Source organism: Mugil cephalus, chromosome 11, assembly GCF_022458985.1.
Source record: "Mugil cephalus isolate CIBA_MC_2020 chromosome 11, CIBA_Mcephalus_1.1, whole genome shotgun sequence".
NCBI lineage: Eukaryota > Metazoa > Chordata > Actinopteri > Mugiliformes > Mugilidae > Mugil > Mugil cephalus.
The window spans coordinates 11,621,204-11,637,798 of record NC_061780.1 but is presented as its reverse complement, the minus strand read 5'-3'; the positions used below and the strand labels follow the sequence as shown (position 1 = coordinate 11,637,798).

The 16,595-nt window shown below is 46.9% G+C and overlaps 1 protein-coding gene across 18 annotated transcripts in view; it reads left to right on the top strand.

The window, feature by feature from the left end:
- The first annotated feature begins 623 nt into the window (after window positions 1–623).
- The window catches only part of LOC125015911, a 31,582-nt gene continuing 15,610 nt past the window's right edge, over window positions 624–16,595 (top strand). For 10 of the 18 annotated variants that reach the window (XM_047597987.1, XM_047597986.1, XM_047597979.1 and 7 more), the window contains exons 1-14: window positions 3,606–3,801; window positions 9,726–11,041; window positions 11,136–11,420; window positions 11,520–11,624; window positions 11,727–11,845; window positions 12,246–12,464; window positions 12,594–12,681; window positions 13,098–13,250; window positions 13,546–13,643; window positions 13,848–14,020; window positions 14,111–14,218; window positions 14,946–15,215; window positions 15,434–15,568; window positions 15,678–16,469. In XM_047597987.1, coding sequence (XP_047453943.1) covers window positions 3,621–3,801; window positions 9,726–11,041; window positions 11,136–11,420; window positions 11,520–11,624; window positions 11,727–11,845; window positions 12,246–12,464; window positions 12,594–12,681; window positions 13,098–13,250; window positions 13,546–13,643; window positions 13,848–14,020; window positions 14,111–14,218; window positions 14,946–15,215; window positions 15,434–15,568; window positions 15,678–16,469 — 4,042 coding nt within the window. In that variant the 5' untranslated portion in view covers window positions 3,606–3,620. Of the gene's footprint in view, window positions 783–924; window positions 1,069–1,166; window positions 1,797–3,605; window positions 3,802–4,482; window positions 4,797–7,931; window positions 8,217–9,725; window positions 11,042–11,135; window positions 11,421–11,519; window positions 11,625–11,726; window positions 11,846–12,245; window positions 12,465–12,593; window positions 12,682–13,097; window positions 13,251–13,545; window positions 13,644–13,847; window positions 14,021–14,110; window positions 14,219–14,945; window positions 15,216–15,433; window positions 15,569–15,677; window positions 16,470–16,595 lie in introns of those variants that run through there. The other 8 variants (XM_047597977.1, XM_047597981.1, XM_047597982.1 and 5 more) reach the window with 8 other exon arrangements.

Below are 16,595 nucleotides of genomic sequence, written 5' to 3'. Positions count from 1 at the left end.
TGAAAATAAAGAAATGTGTCTGTCTAATTTTTTATTTATTTATTTATTTATTTGTCTGTTTTCGCGAATTTATAAAAAGCTTGAACCCAGTACTTTCACTGGAAGGGCTACACTTTGTGTTTGACTTACCACCTGGGACAGAGGCAACAAAACGCCTCGGGGTTTTGGGTAATACTAGAGACAGATGCTCCTTCTGCAGCAGCTGCTACATAGAGGTATACTGCACCGTTAAGGACTGCACACTTTTTTTTTATTTTTATTTTTTTTTATATAGAGATAAGTAAGGTCATTGTGAGCCATATTTAGGATTTGTTTTTGAGGCCCTCAACACTTTTTACTTGAGGTGACTCATTTACCTAAAATGAAAGGTGTAGGTCTGGGTAGAAGAGGGGCATGTGTGGAGGGGGCACTTCTGTCATGATCAAGTCTGATATGGCTACAGTGGCTATCTTTAGGAATTATCCCCAGTTTACTTCCTTGATGAGGGAAAATGTGCTAAAAACAAGTAACGATAACCTTCACTCCCTTGCCTACAACAGCGCCCCTGTGTGGCGCCTCCACTTGGAGACATGTGCTTGCTACCGTTTCTTTGCAGAAATCCGACTGTCCGCGAGTGCTCAGAACCGTCAGAAAATAGGAAATGGAAAAGCTTAATCTCTGACACACATCCCGCTGATGTCACGGTGCTGAAATGTATGCGCGCATTCGGGAGTTGGTTCACCCTTAACCGCGCGCCCTGCAGGAAGCGCCTCACCTGTAATGGTGAATCAAAATGCTTTAAGGTACGTGTAAAAATAAGTATTGTTATATTATAGAGGCTACCAGTGCACAGCCTGCGTGTTCGTAGAAATATAGAGTAACGAATATGCTATGAAGCTTTTTTCGTAAAGCTCCCACCTCTGATCTCCACCCATCACTACTTAGTGCTTCGTCATTGCAGCTGCGTCACCGCCTCTCCGTGGAAACCTGATCGATAGTTTCCAACTTGTCCTGAAGGTAAACACCGGGATTATGGCACCAAATCGAAAAGGCGGAGAAGACACACAGAGGATACGTTTTCCTGCTCAGGTATGACTCGCCCTTTCAGGCGCTGTCACTTGCGTTTATACACTGCACACCTTTTCCAAGCGAGGTTTTTCGTGCGCCGTTTTCTCCACGGCGACGGCGGCAGCGACGGCGACAACAGTTCCTTTAGAGTTCACCGCAACGTAATTAGAGGGATTATGTAAAATACGGCGAGGTCTGGGAAATCTGTGGTCTTAGCCGATATAGACCATGAGGAGCAGGGCTCGTTTACCTGCTACAGTCTTTTGGGTACATGATAAAAATGACCTTGTTGTGTGGTTCCCTCTTACAGACACAGAGAGTCTGGGCCCTGTTAGAAACTTGAGAGCAAAAGGCGAACAGCAGTCCTATAGAAATTCTGTGAAAGATAATTTTATTAATCAGAATTAAAATAAAAATAAACATGTAGTCTAATTACTTACTTGGATTTGATTTTGGACATAACCTGGCAGCACCATTCCTGATGCTGTAACAAGACTATTCATGCTCTGATTCATCTGTTATGTTCAGGCACACAGCGCATTATTCACCTCACTCAACACAAAATCACACTCTCTTTAGCTGTGTGTTATATCATCTTGTCAGCCGTCACCTTGTGATTAAACTGAAATGTCTCTTGTCAGGTGTTTGTGTGCATTTTCTCTGAACTGATCCAATTTTTTCTGTCTCCCCCATGCCCCTCTGGCTCGTTCACATAATCCCGGACTATGCATGCTGGGCCACTACATGATGTGAGTATCAAAACTCAAGTTGAATGAAAGTCATTTGAGCTGTTGTTGAACTAATGATATGATTGAACAGTTGCATAAAACGATTGTTTTGAGGGTTTCCTGATCAAACATTACAGGAATTGTGGCTTCCCAAGTTGAAGTTGTATAGTTGCTATAGTGATATAAACTGCCGCGGTCCGCTGCAGGAAAGCTTTTTAATGATATTAATGTAAAATCCGTCAGTTGTTGGAATTGTGGTGCAGTCGTTCTTTGGGCCTGCTGTAGCGTTGGGAGGGGTGGCGTCACTCTGAGGCATTTGGACACAAACATGTATTTATCTCTCTCGAACACATGGTCCCAGTGTGCATTACACCTCTGTGGTAGAGGAGAGTGGAATCAATGGGGAATCCCTCCTTTACATAACACATAATTGATATAAGTTTAAATAATTGAACTATTTTACTGATATATGTTTTTTTTTTTATTGGACACTTATGGACATTTTTTATTTTAAATGTTAAAATGCATTTACCTGGATTATAGTGTGTATTTATATATAATATGTCCCTGCAAAGGAGACTTTAGAACTTTAAGTGTGTTTAATACATATGTGATATAACATTTTTGCCAGCTTTTCACCAGTCCCATCATCACTCAACAGCATTGGTCCAAGTACACTTGCATGCTAGACTTACTCTTATCCACCAGGTGGCAGCCTAAACAAGCGCCTAGCTCATCCACAGGGGCATGGGATGATCAAACACAATGTAGCGTGCACTCAGTTGGCCTCGAATGCCTGCCACAATTTGTTCAGTGGATCTCGAGCCTCGGGGCTTTGAATTTCGCATGGCGTTCACATTCATTAAAAGCGCTTCGCCTCGAATCTGACTGATCGTTTTGCATTGTCTGTGGACGCAAACAGACGCTTCAGGGTGCACCGTGGTGTACTCTCCACCGTGCGATTTAAAGTCTTGACGGTGCGAGAGAATTCGGATGTAAGCTAACAAGCAGGGGCTTACATGTCTGCCGCCAGAAAAAGGGCGGAAACTTGGAGTGTTCCCGCTTCATAAATTCTTCATAACATAATGGTGCGCTATGAATATTGATGCACTTTTACCATCCATCACGTCAGTGGTCTTGAGAGCTCGAGCCCTGAGCACAAATAAAACCCCTGAAACCGTGGCTCCATCGCGTGCACTCGAAATTCCACCCTGAAAGCACTTCTTTTTTTTTTTTTTCCAAAGCTGCACACGTTGTTTTACATTTGAAGGAGAGAAAAGAAAGCGACGCAGTGTATGTATGTGTGTGTGATGTGTATCCAGATGCAGTAAAGAAGAAGGGAGATGCACTGGGTGGAAGTGGTATGGAGCGTTATGTAACGTCTGAGTGATGGTGCCAGATAGGGATAAAGATGTCCCAGACAAACATGCACTCATCTGGAGTAATGCACTGCGCCATTATATGTGCATGTTTGCCTTTGAACAAATGAGGAAGAGTAACACGGCGAAGGGGACATGTGCGTCAGTGTTTTTGGGTGTGTCTACTGCGCGAGGTCGCCTGCGAGTCTGTGGTTCCAGGCTGTCACTGTCTCAGGGGGCTCCTCTTCTCCTCCCCTCTCCGTCCTGCCTCTCCTCCCTCTCCCGGGTCCAGCTAAACACCTGCTCCTTAGCGGTAGGCACAGGGGCCGGGCAGGGGTTCCTAAGCAACTGGAGGCAACTGCAATTACTTCATATAGTCTTTGTTACCCTCCCTCGTGACTTGCCTTTGCCGTGCACAACTACAGCACAGCAAACAGAAACCCAACAAATTGGGCTCCATACAAGAGAGTTCACTCTCTGTGAGTAAATGTTTAACGCTGCTGGCTGGCGTGCTGCAACTCCCTCTCGGGTGTCGTCACTTCACGTCTGTGAACAAAGTCTACGGACAAAATGCCGCCTGAGCGTCACCGTGCTAGAGAGACGTATGTTCTGCTTCGTCTCTAGTGTTTCTTATCTGCTCCAGGTTCGTGGGATAACCTTTGAAACGGGTAAGACGTTGTCTTTGATGAATAGCAGCGAAATGAAATCCTGAAATTGTGTGACTTTGATAAGTCACGCCACGGGAGCTTGCCTTGGCGAAGATGATGGCGGCTTTACGCGGCGCTGCTTGGTCAAGAGAATAATGAACCTCTTAAGCACCCCCCTCTCCAAACTCCCCAGCCCCACTCCCCCCCACGCACTCACTCAGTCACCCACCCCTCTGCCTATGAGCCGTATGTCCCTAATGGGGTCAGGCAGATGGGTGGGGACGATGCCGTGGTTCATAAAGACAGCTTGTGTGTGTGCGTGCGTGTTTGTTTTTGAATTTGAGATTTAGATTGTGAAATCGTGACCAGTTTGAATCGAGCTTGAGGTCCCGATTCCCTTACGCCATGCGGATGAGCACACTGTTAGTACCTGTAAAGGCTGGGGACGGGAGGGGGGTATTCCCCCCTCGTGTTCCTGGACATTGTACTGTGTTAATATTTGCTCTCTTGAGCGGCCTATTCCGTGTCTGTTGTCAGTTCTCTCCATGAAGGCCGGTAGATTGTGATGGGTTTTCAATTCATGTTTTAAAAAAAATAAACAACTAAATCAGTTATTTATCACTAACTTTAAGCAGTTATTTTGCATGCATTGGATTTTTCTTTTGCAGCATTTTCCCATTCGGTTCACATGGCCACATTTAGCGCCACAGATCAGCCCTACCTATCTCCTGCCTACTGCGCTGCACTGTCTGAAAGTTGAGCTCAGATCTCCTCCACCTTGCCTTGCCACGCCGTGGCGAGCCATGCTGGTTGGTGCTCAGCTGCTCGACTCAAGTCCGAGCCTCGTTGTCTGAGACTCCACCCCTTTACGAGCATCGGGCAGCTTTCAGCACAACAAAGCGTGCGTCGCTCCGCAACATTGTCTCTCCTCCTGAACGTGCAGCGGAATAAAGGATTTCGTCGGATTGTTTTTTTGCGCCGTTTCCTTACCTCCCTTGATGCTAATCCTAGAGTAGGTAAGCCATAATTCAGATTTATGTTGCCCGGGCGGCGCAGGTTGAGTTATTGTTTGTTTGTTTTGTTGCACATTCGGCGCCATTTTCGTACACGGATTGTTTAAATACCCTGGCACGTTGAACCCGACGCTGGCCGTAACGGCGTTGCGTTTTAATCGTCCGGAAAAAAAGTTGGCCATTTAAGCGTTTTGAGTTTTTTTCTAAAACAATTATATATATGTATATTATTACCACGCGACATTTAAACGATAATATACTAATTAAATTATATAGAATTTATAAAGTTCCATTAACAAATGCAATCGCAGCCTTGCAGCATCCTTATGAATCAATGGTGGTCCGTATGCGAGGGGGCAGTGCTGTGTTGTTCCTTTTTTTTTCCATGTGTAAGTTTTTTTTTCTGTATGAATGAATGAACATACAAGTTACCACTGTGGTAAAAGGGGGCGTATTTGGACGTTTTAGGAAATCCCTCTTTTTTTAAAAAAAAAAAAAGGCTTCTCTCTAGACTACTCCTACACAGTGTATTAACTATTTTGCTCATTTATTTACTCATGCATGTTGGTAAATGGTGATAATTGTTGGATATGCATGAAGTGCAACGACACGTCACAGTGTTGTCGATGTGTTTCTCTCGGGAGTTATTCACATGAGAAATAGTTATTGTTCCTGATGATACGCTCATGTCTGGATGCTCTCGAACGCCTCCTCCGCTAGATGTGTTGCTGCTATTTCCAAGAAGATGTCTGCCTTGATGTTTTGTTGTTTTATTTTTTGTTGTTGTTTCCATGCTTTTCCAGTGACGGCTCTGCTCTGGATTTCATTTTCTGCTTGACATGACTTGCTTCTACCCCCAAGAGGAGCGCACGGGTTAAAAATATCCCATCTTTGCTGGAGGGTGGCATATGTGTGCCTGTTCCTGTTTGTGCTCGTGCCTGTGCGACCCATAACGCACTTAAGGGGAACTCATCCAATAAGCCTCATCGCCATCGATGATACTGCTGAATATATATAGTGAGATAATCTGTTATGAAGCGCTCACTTGCAGATGTGACGTAGGAAGGGTGAGGGTGAGACGGCGGCAGTGTTAATGCACTAAGGCTGCTTGTAGGAGCTGCGGAAGTGAACGCGGAGGTTAAAAAATGACAGAGATAATACCTGGGTGCTCAGACTGGGGTCTGTTGTACCGCTGAATCAGCAGCGTTGTGGACGCACAGCTGTTGGAGTGATGCTAAGGGATGTTTTTGGCTGCGCTATGTGAGAGTGAGGTCACTGAGGTCCTAGAAGAGCTTGCTGGTGTTAATCCTCTTTTGGGAGTTATGATGCATCTGAGCAGTTAGACTACTACTCTGCCGTGTGAGCTTCACTAAACGGGGCAGAGACTACACCTCCTTCACAGCCCTTTGCTCTTTTCTTAATGAAGAAGAATGCAGATTTGAAAAACAAAACAAAAACATCATCATTTGAAATCCTTTCAACTACTCAATCCTACCATCTGGATCTGTGTCCAACAGAAATAAAAAAGAACATTTCACTCTAATGTGCAGATGCACTGTTCCTTCTATGGGCCTTGATTGAGGTGAAGTTGGAAATGGATTCAAAATTGCTTTCAGGACCAACCACAGTAAATCAATCACGCTACTTCATTCTTTTCCCATGTCGGTTCATGTTACACCATCCGGCTCACAGACCATCTGTGTGTATTGATTAGTTTAGCACTAGACCTGGGATTGGTTTACACAGGGAAGTGGACTTAAAATTAACCCTTCGTAGTCCTTTAGTGTGGCTGTCCCTCCATTTACGGTGTCACGGAACCCATGATCACAGAGTTTTGTTCAAAGTTCGATCACGTTTTAGTGGCAGCACACCAGCAAATACCCCTCCACGGTCCTCTCAGTAATATTGTACACCTCAGAATAGTTTCAGAAGAGTTAAACCCGTCCACATTGTGGATGTTGCTGGGCAGGCTTGCGCATTAATCGTGCATATGAACAGTTTAGCGTGTTGGAGGCACGTGTTAACACGTACGTTGGCATGTGTGTCAGTGTTTACTCGGAGGGGTTAAGAGGAGCCACCATGCGGCCGGAGGACTGATATCTTGGCCTTCGGTTCATTTCAGTTGATTTTCAGCCAGGTAGGCGGGGCTCCGTTTAAAACCATGAATCAGCAGAGCGGATCCCCCGCGCACACACAGAGACCAACGGAGGATCTAGGGTGGAGAGAGACAGTGAGATGCATACTGTAGGCAGGTAGATGGAGATAATCTCACTTGGTCACTTGGGGGATGATTAACTCTAAACTCCTGCTAATTCCTTAAGCCTCTCTCTCTCTCTCTCAGCGCCCAGGAAACATGCGTTCTTTATGTCCTAGTATTCACACAGTGAAACGGTTATTTCAGAGCTCTTTTCAGTGAACAGCCAATGAAAGTATTCACTCAAAACAAGCAAAATCTTCCTCTGTGGTCTTAAAAAAAAGGCTATAAATGTAGATATTTGCACACGTGTCTGTGATGTGTGCAGTAAACTGTGAACAGAAATAGACATGAGCTCCTCCGTAAAGGCCAACTAATGAGCCTGTGCATCTTGTGCACGTGTAGCTATTTTTATACTATACCTCCTCCTCTCCTCTTCTCTCCTCTCCAAGCTCTTCCTCACACACAGCAGCAGCAGCAGCAGCTCTGCAGCATCACCGACAGTCCCTTAAAACGGTATTTTTAATACTGTAGAGGACTTAAAGAGATTCGTAATTAGCAGCTATTAAGCCATTTGGTTAGAAACTTGTTCCTTTAACACAATTTTAACTGAATTGGACAATATATTACATTTTTCCACTTAAGTAAAGTGTAATTTAAGTGAAGCTGTCGTAAATCAGATCTCCTCAGTTTGCAGATCATCTTCCTGTGGGGGCATTCAATTCAGTTAAAAGGCTTCAAATTAAATTCTTATTCAACTCCCGCCCTGGCGTTTGCACCTGAGCCTGCAGCTCTCTGAGAGCTCAGTGGCTGGAGGGTGGCCTACTTCATCCATAATTTAGCTCATTACAGACGCTAATTAGGGCGTATCCAGGGCGCATTTATTTATTTTTTCTTCTTTACAGTGCGGCAATATTTCACCTAATTACCTCCCCATACCAAAGAAGGAGAAGAAGAAGAAACACCCTCCGCGTTAGGAGAGATTGATGGCGTACTGCGGGGTCCTTTTTGGCGTGGGTGCCACTGTCTTAGTCTTAATTGGTCACGATCAGGTGGGCCCTGCTCAGCTGGCTGGCAGCAGAGACGTCAGATAGGCAACACAAAATGGAGGAGGCGGCAGACACAAGCTCAGCTGGTCCATTAGGAACACGTCTGTTTTCTGACAATCAGGATTGAGATGACGGAGCATTAAAAGACCCAGAGGAGCCAGTGAGCAGTGATGCATACCGGTGTGTGTGTGTGTGTGTGTGTGTGTGTGTGTGTGTGCATGGTGACCTAGGGAATAGGCCTTTGGGGAGAGGAGGGGGGTCTTGTGGGGGGAAGGGCAGGCAGGATTAGTTATAGTGTTCGGCACAGTTATTGGTCACTGGACACAAACAATGGGAGGGCTAAAGAGGATTTGGTCTGTGTGTTTCTGTGTGTGTGTGTGTGTGTGTGTGTGTGTGTGTACCCCCTCCTCCCACTCCCTCCTCCCCCCTCCCTCCTCTGGCCGTCCTGTAGTGCCAGCGGGAAGTGTATGGTATAGCGGGTCCAGGCTGCGCCCTTTGGGGCCGCCCTGTACATCTGGAAGATTGGCCTGTCTGCCTGTCTAGAGTCCAACCCCACCCCACTCCACCCCACCCCACCCCCGCCTGCTCCATATCAAGCAGGGTGGGACTTGAACTACATATGGAAGAGACGAACGGGGCCACATTAGCCAGCAATTAGACAGGGTCTAGTTCAGACAGGATGCAAAAGTGTCTCCCCGAAAGGACAGAATCGATTGCGGCGCCACCGTAACAGATATATCCAATTTACAAGAGGTGCAGCAGAATTGCATAACACCTGCAGTGTATTTTAGTCTGATGTGGCTCTAAAAATAGCAGCCGTGTCCTCTCGCTGTCGGACCAGTGAATCAAAATCCTGTTCATTACGCATGCAGAGAATAGCGTTACTGCTGGACGACAACGTTCTTTTATATCCTCCATAGCTGCAGTTTCAAATCAAGAAGAGGTACATGTGATGAGCCCCTACAAACCTTTTCCACATGGATATCTTAAATTAGATTTTATATTGGTTACATGTCACACAAACCTTTTCACTACTCTGGCTCTATTGTGTAGCATAAAAATGTGGGTTTCAATCCATAAAATAAGCAAGAACTATTAACACGGGACGCACCATTTATATCGTTTACACATCACCTCATACTCTCCCTGTCTATGAGGTGTGGAGTCTGTGATGCTCTCTGAGGATGACCCAGGCGGTGCTAATAGGCAGATCCGGAGCAGAATGGCTCCTTTGTGTCGGGGGGGACTTAATGAGCCCTTGATGGGCAGCGTTGCGAGCTCGCCCTCAGAGCTCCGTGTAGACGCAGACACACTATCCAACAAGGAGGGCTATTGTGTGATGAAATGATGTTTGTGCATTTGAGTGGGAATATAATCTGTGGGTGGCGGCGGGATTCATGTTTCATGTTTGCTGCTTAATAATTTATAGTGATGTTTGGAGTGCGAGCGAAAGTGAAGAAAGGGGCACGGATACAGATTCACCACAGATTTACAAAAAATTAATAATATCATTGTGTGATAAGGGAAAAATCAAAGCAAATTTAGAAATCAGCACTGGTCTTTGCAGTAAATTCAAGTTTAAAGATTTCGAAAAAGCTCATCGTCCACTGCTGCTCGTCTCAGACGTTGAGTTCCATACGGCGCCGTGACCTTTCTCCATCTCTGACTCCCTTCTGCTCTCCTTCCCAGTGGCTACCATGACAACAGAGGCGAGTGCTGTGAGCGAGGCCGACACCGAGGGCAAGCAGAAGACCAGCGGTGCCGAGCCCGAACCCGAACCAGAGAAGAGGCAGAAGCCAGAGGCGGCAGCCTCCAAGCCAGAGGGGGAGAAGCCGGGCAAGAAGGCCCAGGAGCAGGCCTCTGAGCCTGGGCCCGCGGACGTAGCGACCTCCCCCGAGGAGGAGCAGCTGAAGCCTCGCACCAGGACATCCGCCGGCAAAGGCCTCTCTCGCCTCTTCTCCTCTTTCCTCAAGCGCCGCTCGCAGTGCTCCGAGGGAGAGGGCTTCGAGGCGGAGAAAGCCAGCGAGGAGAAGGCGGAGAAGGACGAAAAGGCCGAGAAGGCCGACGAAGGGAAGGCGGAACAGGTGAAGAGCGAAGAAAAGAAGGAAGCAAAAGCAGAGGAGGAAAAATCAGACGTCAAAGAAGAGAAGAAGAAGGAGGAAAAAGTAGAGCCAAAGGAGGAGAAAAAGAAAGCGGAAGAAAAGGTTGAGAAGAAGGGCAGCAAAAAGAAAAAGAAAGAAGCCAAGAAGAAAGTGGAGGAGAAGCATGAGGAGAAAGTAAACAAGGAGGAGACGAAAAAAGAGGAGGAGAAGCTGAAAAAGAAAGAGGAGCAAAAAGAGGAGGAGAAGGCACAGCCTGCTGTAGAAAAGGGGGAGGAGGAGTCGGAGGCGAAAGAAGAAGAAAAGGAGGAGGCTGCAGAAGTTAAAGACAAGGGTCCAGAGTCCGCGAAGAAAGAGGAAGAAAGGGTTGATAAGAAGGTGGCAAAGAAAAAAGAAAAAGAGGACAAGGTGAAGAAGAAGGAAGAGGAGAAGGCAAAGAGGAAAGCAGAGGAGGAGGAACGGGTGAAAAAGAGAGAAGAGGAGAAAGCCAAGAAAAAGGAAGAGGAAAAGGCTAGAGAGGCCGAGAAGGCAAAGAAGAAGGAGGAGGCGAGGAAGAAGGACGAGGAGAAAGCCAACGAGGAAAAGACGAAGAAGAAGGACGAGGAGAAAGCCAACGAGGAAAAGACGAAGAAGAAGGACGAGGACAAAGCAAAGGGGGAGGAGAAGGTGAAGGAAGAGGCGAAGAAGGAGGAAAAGACAGAAGACAAGCAGCAGAAGAAGGAGGAGGAGAAGGGGAAGAAAAAAGAGAAGGGGAAGAACAAAGGCAAGAAGGAGGAGAAAGAGGTGAAAGAAGGGATTGAGGAGCAGGTGAAGGCACCGATCGCTGCTCCCGAGCCCGAACTTAAAACTGAGCCGGACACTGAACAGGCTCCTGATCAGCACTCGATCAGCAGCACAGAGACACAGGTGAGTGTCACAGAGCGTCATCAGTACACGGTTCATTCTTCTTCTTCATGTCTGTTTCACCTGATTGATGCGCATGTCCCGTGTTGACTCTCAGCAGCCCACTCAAGACGAACCCAAGGAAGGAGAAGCCGCAAAGGAGGAGGCTGACGTAGCGGCAGAGGCGAAAAAGGAGGACACGGAGAAAGAAGCGGACAAACCGGCCGGGCAAGAGGAGGCGGCCAAGGGAGGGGAAAAGGCCGCAGAGGAGGAGGCGAAGGAGAAGAAGGAGAAGCCTGTAAAAGAGAAGAAGACGGAGGAGGCCAAGGGCTCTAAACGTCAGAAAACCATGCAATGCAAAGTCACCTTACTGGACGACGCTCTGTTTGAGTGCGAACTGGACGTAAGAGACTTTCAAACTTACTTTTTCGTAAAGCTGTGGCTCCAGATTAACAACATTAAGGAGACTGAGTAATCTCTGTGGTCTGCCTTTCTCATTTAGAAACATGCTAAAGGCCAAGAGCTCCTTACGAAGGTGTGTGACCATGTCAACCTGCTGGAGAAAGATTACTTCGGCCTGGCCGTCTGGGAAACGCCGACCAACAAGGTACGCTGTGGTTTCCCTCCTATGATTCCCCTTCCACTATTATTATTGTGTATTCATGCGTTGTGAGCCGACGGTAACTTCCTTCCTTTTTACCTCCTGCAGACGTGGTTGGAACCCGCCAAAGAGATCCGCAAACAGGTTTCAGGTGGCGTCTATGAGTTTACCTTCAACGTGAAGTTCTACCCTCCAGATCCAGCACAGCTTACTGAAGACCTCACCAGGTGAGCGTCTCTGATGTTGAAGCCACAGTTCATCATGGCACACGAGTGATTCCAGTCTTGATGCTAAACAAAGCTAACACTTTCCAAAAACTTCCAGAAAGGCAACTGGACTTTTCGGGTTTCTTGGAGATGTTTTTTGTGGCTAACATCTGTGGGTGTAGCCCATCAGAAACTGGAATGACTGGAGAAACGTCTTCAAAAGACTCTCCCAAAGCCAGTTCCCTTTCTTTGACGTTGTTAGATATCCCCTGATGTGGATGACTGAGAGCCTTCACACACATAAAGCTAACCATTTGTTGTGTATAAGTGGCGGTCCTTCTATCTAATTCTAAAAATTATAATGATTAGAGTAAAAACCTCACATTAGAAATGTCTTAATGCCTTTCCGTGCCTTCTCCAGGTATTACCTGTGCCTCCAGCTGAGGAAGGACATCATGCGGGGAATTCTTCCTTGTTCCTTTGTCACCCTGTCCCTGCTGGGCTCCTACACGGCCCAGTCGGAGCTCGGGGAGTACGACCCAGAGCTCCACGGTGCTGACTATGTGAAGGATCTGAGTCTGGCCCCCGGGCAGAGTAAAGAGCTGGAGGAGAAAGTGATGGAGCTGCACCGCACATACAGGTCATTAATGTAGTAGTCGTTGAAGTACATTCTTTGCATTGCTGGTGCAAACGTCGTTGGGGGATCTTCTTGATGATTTGACGATGAAACACGTATTTGAAAAGAGGCTTCTTGTCCACGTGTGTCCAGGTCGATGAGTCCAGCCCAAGCGGATATGTTCTTTCTGGAAAATGCCAAGAAACTTGCCATGTATGGAGTCGACCTGCACCAGGCCAAGGTAAGTTATTACAATTATTATTATTCCTGTTATTACTATTGCTATTATTACTATTGCGATTATTATTATTATTATTATTATTATTATTGTTTTACCTCTTTGGATGAAATGGAAATTCTGGAATTAGAATATGTAGCCGCTTTTATAGTAGCCCTTTTATATTAAAAATGAAACAATCATCATTATTTGGTACCCAGCATGCTATTATTACATCACTAGCTTCCAGAATTAATTACAAAATTGATGTCAGCCCCTTTCAAAAAAAAAAAGCCAGATTAATAACATTTCAAACTCCATGACCTCCAAACTACATCGGCCCATCGAGTGAGAAAGTCTGCCTCCCAGTGACGGTTTGCCGTAACTGCAGCGTGAACATCTTCAGTGACATGCCGTAACAGTTCGTGCCTTGCTTGTAGGATCTCGATGGCGTCGACATCACGCTGGGCGTCTGCTCCAGCGGTCTGATGGTTTACAAGGACAAGCTGAGGATCAACCGTTTCCCCTGGCCCAAAGTGCTGAAGATCTCTTATAAGCGCAGCAGCTTCTTCATCAAAATCAGGCCGTCAGAGGTGCGTCTAAAGTTTCTGCTTACATGCTCCCTACCTTAAATGTGTGGCCTTGAAACAGTGTGAAGAACATATTTTGATAAATTACTTATGGGTCGTAGTTTATAGCTGGGTTAATTTATTTAGTTAAAAAAAAAAGTGAAATGCAGGCTTTAAATGGCTTTTTTGTTGTTCATTATTAAAAGAAAATGTGTTTCAAAATTGGGCAAATTTACAGTGAGTTCATGTTTCATGGTAAAATAATTGCAGAGTAACATCATCGGTATGTAGGTCCTAAAACTTGTTTCTTTGCCTTCAGCAAGAGCAGTACGAAAGCACCATTGGCTTCAAGCTGCCCAACTACAAGGCCTCAAAGAAGCTGTGGAAAGTTTGCGTTGAACACCATACCTTCTTCAGGTAAAGACAGATTCTTCTTCTTAGCTGACTCTGAATGACACTTTCCCCACCTGGCAACAGTGCCCAGGTTCTTCCATAGATAACTGGATAATCGGTAACTGCAGGTTAAACTTTGTATTTGGCTGGCACGGCTCAGGTGTTGCTGAACCTGAACCGTAACAATGACAGTTAAATTAATGATTAATTAACTTTTTCCCCCCTCAGGGTTTCGACGGTGGAGCCTCCTTCGTCGCGTCGCTTCCTCGTCTTGGGCTCCAAGTTCCGGTACAGCGGCCGCACTCAGGCCCAGACCCGCCAGGCGAGCTCCATGATCGACCGGCCAGCCCCTCGCTTCACGCGCTCAGCCAGCAAGAGGCTGTCCCGTAACCTGGATGGAGGTATGTGGAGCACCGTGCTGAAACCGTGCGCACCTCGCAAATAAACCGCGGGCTTGCTGAGCTGCTCTGTAACTCGTTTTACTCTCGCAGCTGGAGATGAGACTCTCCAGCTTCTGCAGCTGCTGTCATCATCGCCCAGGTCTGAGGCTGATGACTGGTCGCTGATGTTGGCATCTGACGAGCCTCCTGAATTCACAGGTACTGGAAGCACGCCGGAGCTGCACACGCAGTGCCTTTTGGCAACTTGCTCATCGCCTGATAGTCGCTAACACCATCGCCGCATCATGACGCGCTCATCCATCGCCATACATTTGCCTTCATGCGCTTAAAGCTTTGAACGTGTTGCTTTTCAGCAGGAGGATGAAATGTGTGGACACACGGGTGGTGTCACCTACTTTGTGCTTTTCCTGGCATGGTTCCAGGTTCATTTTGGTCACTCTGACAGAAGAAGAAGAAGAAGAAGAAGAAGAAGAAGAAAACAAGGAGTTTCCTCTCATACTTAAACATGCAGGGGCATTTCCAGTCTTGAGGCTGCAGTTCCTCTTTGTGCTAAATGTGTGTTGCACAACAACTTTAAATTGCTTGTGGCTTGCGCCCAGATGTTTAACCTCTTAACTCACCATCACTGCTTGAGTGGCTGTCACTAAAAGAAGTTTAAAAATAGATTTTTACACAATGAATGGCAGCTGCCAGTCTGGCCTTGTCGTCTGTTTTTGTCCTGTGAAGTGTAAGAGGCATCTTTCTTTCTTTCTTCGCACTAACCTCGTCCTACCGGACTGACAAAAGCCTGCCACGTATGCTTGTCATCTCGCCTGGTACAAACGCGCTCGAAGCACCGCGAAGCTTTCGCTGCGGTCGCCGGTCGCCGGCCGTACGGCGCGAACGTTGCCTAACAGCCATCGCCTCCCTCGTCGTGTCTTCACAGTTGAAGGGGGGTCTGAGGAGACTTTCGGCGAGTCTGGGGAGGAGGGGCAGGTTGTTCTCACTGACACCGAGATTGAGAGCACCGGCTCCTATGCCGTTACCCAGTCAGTCAGTCAGTCACGGCGGGAGCTGGTGATCGATGAGGAGCAGCAGCAGCAGCAGCAGCAGCAGCAGCAGCAGCAGAGCACGGAGGAAGACGATTGGTCTGTCCTTCTGTACCGTCAAACTCCTTTCCCTTTCATCCCACCTTTCGATTTTGCGAAACAGCCAGGTATCTACGCATCTACCGCCTACCGACATTCATCCACATTGATATTCTGTTCCTTTAATATAATAATTTGCAGTTTGCCACTTCTCATATGACTAAATGAAATTTTACTGTGCACTTTCTTGGTGCAGACGCTACCCAGTGAGCCCTTTTGTTTTCGCCTGTTTGCGGTTGTTTACCTGCTACAAAAATGTTGCATACTGTTTTTCTGACATGGTCAGCTCAAGTCAGCTTGGCAAAAATGAGCTCTCTGGACCGACTGCTGCAACCACGGCTGCCACGGCAAGATGATTGGTACCTGTACTTTGATCGAATCTTTGGCCTACCTTCCTCAGAGAGTCTTGAAAAACCCCCATGTGAGTTTCTTTGTGTGGACCAGAAATCCTAACATCTTGCAAAAGGAATCCATTTTTTTACATTTTTTTTATAGTTCACTGCATCACTTTCCCCTTTTACTCCTTTCAGTCTCCCGCCTAGCCCAGTACCAGCTCCAGGAAGAGAAGGAGCAGGGCGCGCGTGCTGCCGAACTGAAAATGGCCGCTAAGGAGGTCATCGAGAAGCTTGACGAAACGATGGTGTTTGCAGACAAGCTGAGGCAGATGGAGGGTTTGGAAGAGCGTCTGACGGAAGTGAGGGACTTGGAGGAAAGGCTCCAAGAAATGGACGAGATGGCAGAGAGGGTTCAGGAAGTAATAGAGGAAGAACTGGGGAAGGAAGAGGTAGAAAAGTTGAGAAAGGAAGAAGAAGGGAGAGTAATTGTGATGAAGAGTGTGAGGAGGATAGAGACAGAAGAGGGCGAGGTGGATGAACTGGAAGATCAGATAAAGCAGGTGTTTTTAAAAGGGCTGCTGCCCGAAGACGAACAGGTTGCGACGAAGCAGGAGAGTGAGACGGAGGACGGAGGCCTCTTGGATGACAGCATGAGAGAGAAGCTTCGACAGATAGAGAGGGAGTGGCAAAACGAGGTGACGGAGAAGTACGGCCTCCAAGATGTTGCCGGCTCTTCATCTGTGGTGTCGTACCAGAGGGTGGAGCGCCGGGTTGTGAAGAGAGTGACTATTGTAGAAGAGACGGGGCGGCTGCAGGACGATGTGGAAGGCGTGCAGGGACCGGCTTTAGTGGTGTCAGAGGAGAGGTTACAAAAACAAGACGTGTGGCAGGAAGCGGAATTACAGGGCGATCAACTTCAGGTGGAAGATGAGGATTCATGGTTCATACTTTTTGACCGTCAGTACGTAGCAGCTTTGAAACCACCAGGTACAGTATGTTGTTGTGTGAACAACTTAAGTCTTCCACTAATCTTTCTAACATTACTACAAGATACAGAGTGCCAGAAGTTCACTAATATCGACTTATTAACTACTCGTTTTTTGACCTTCTCTT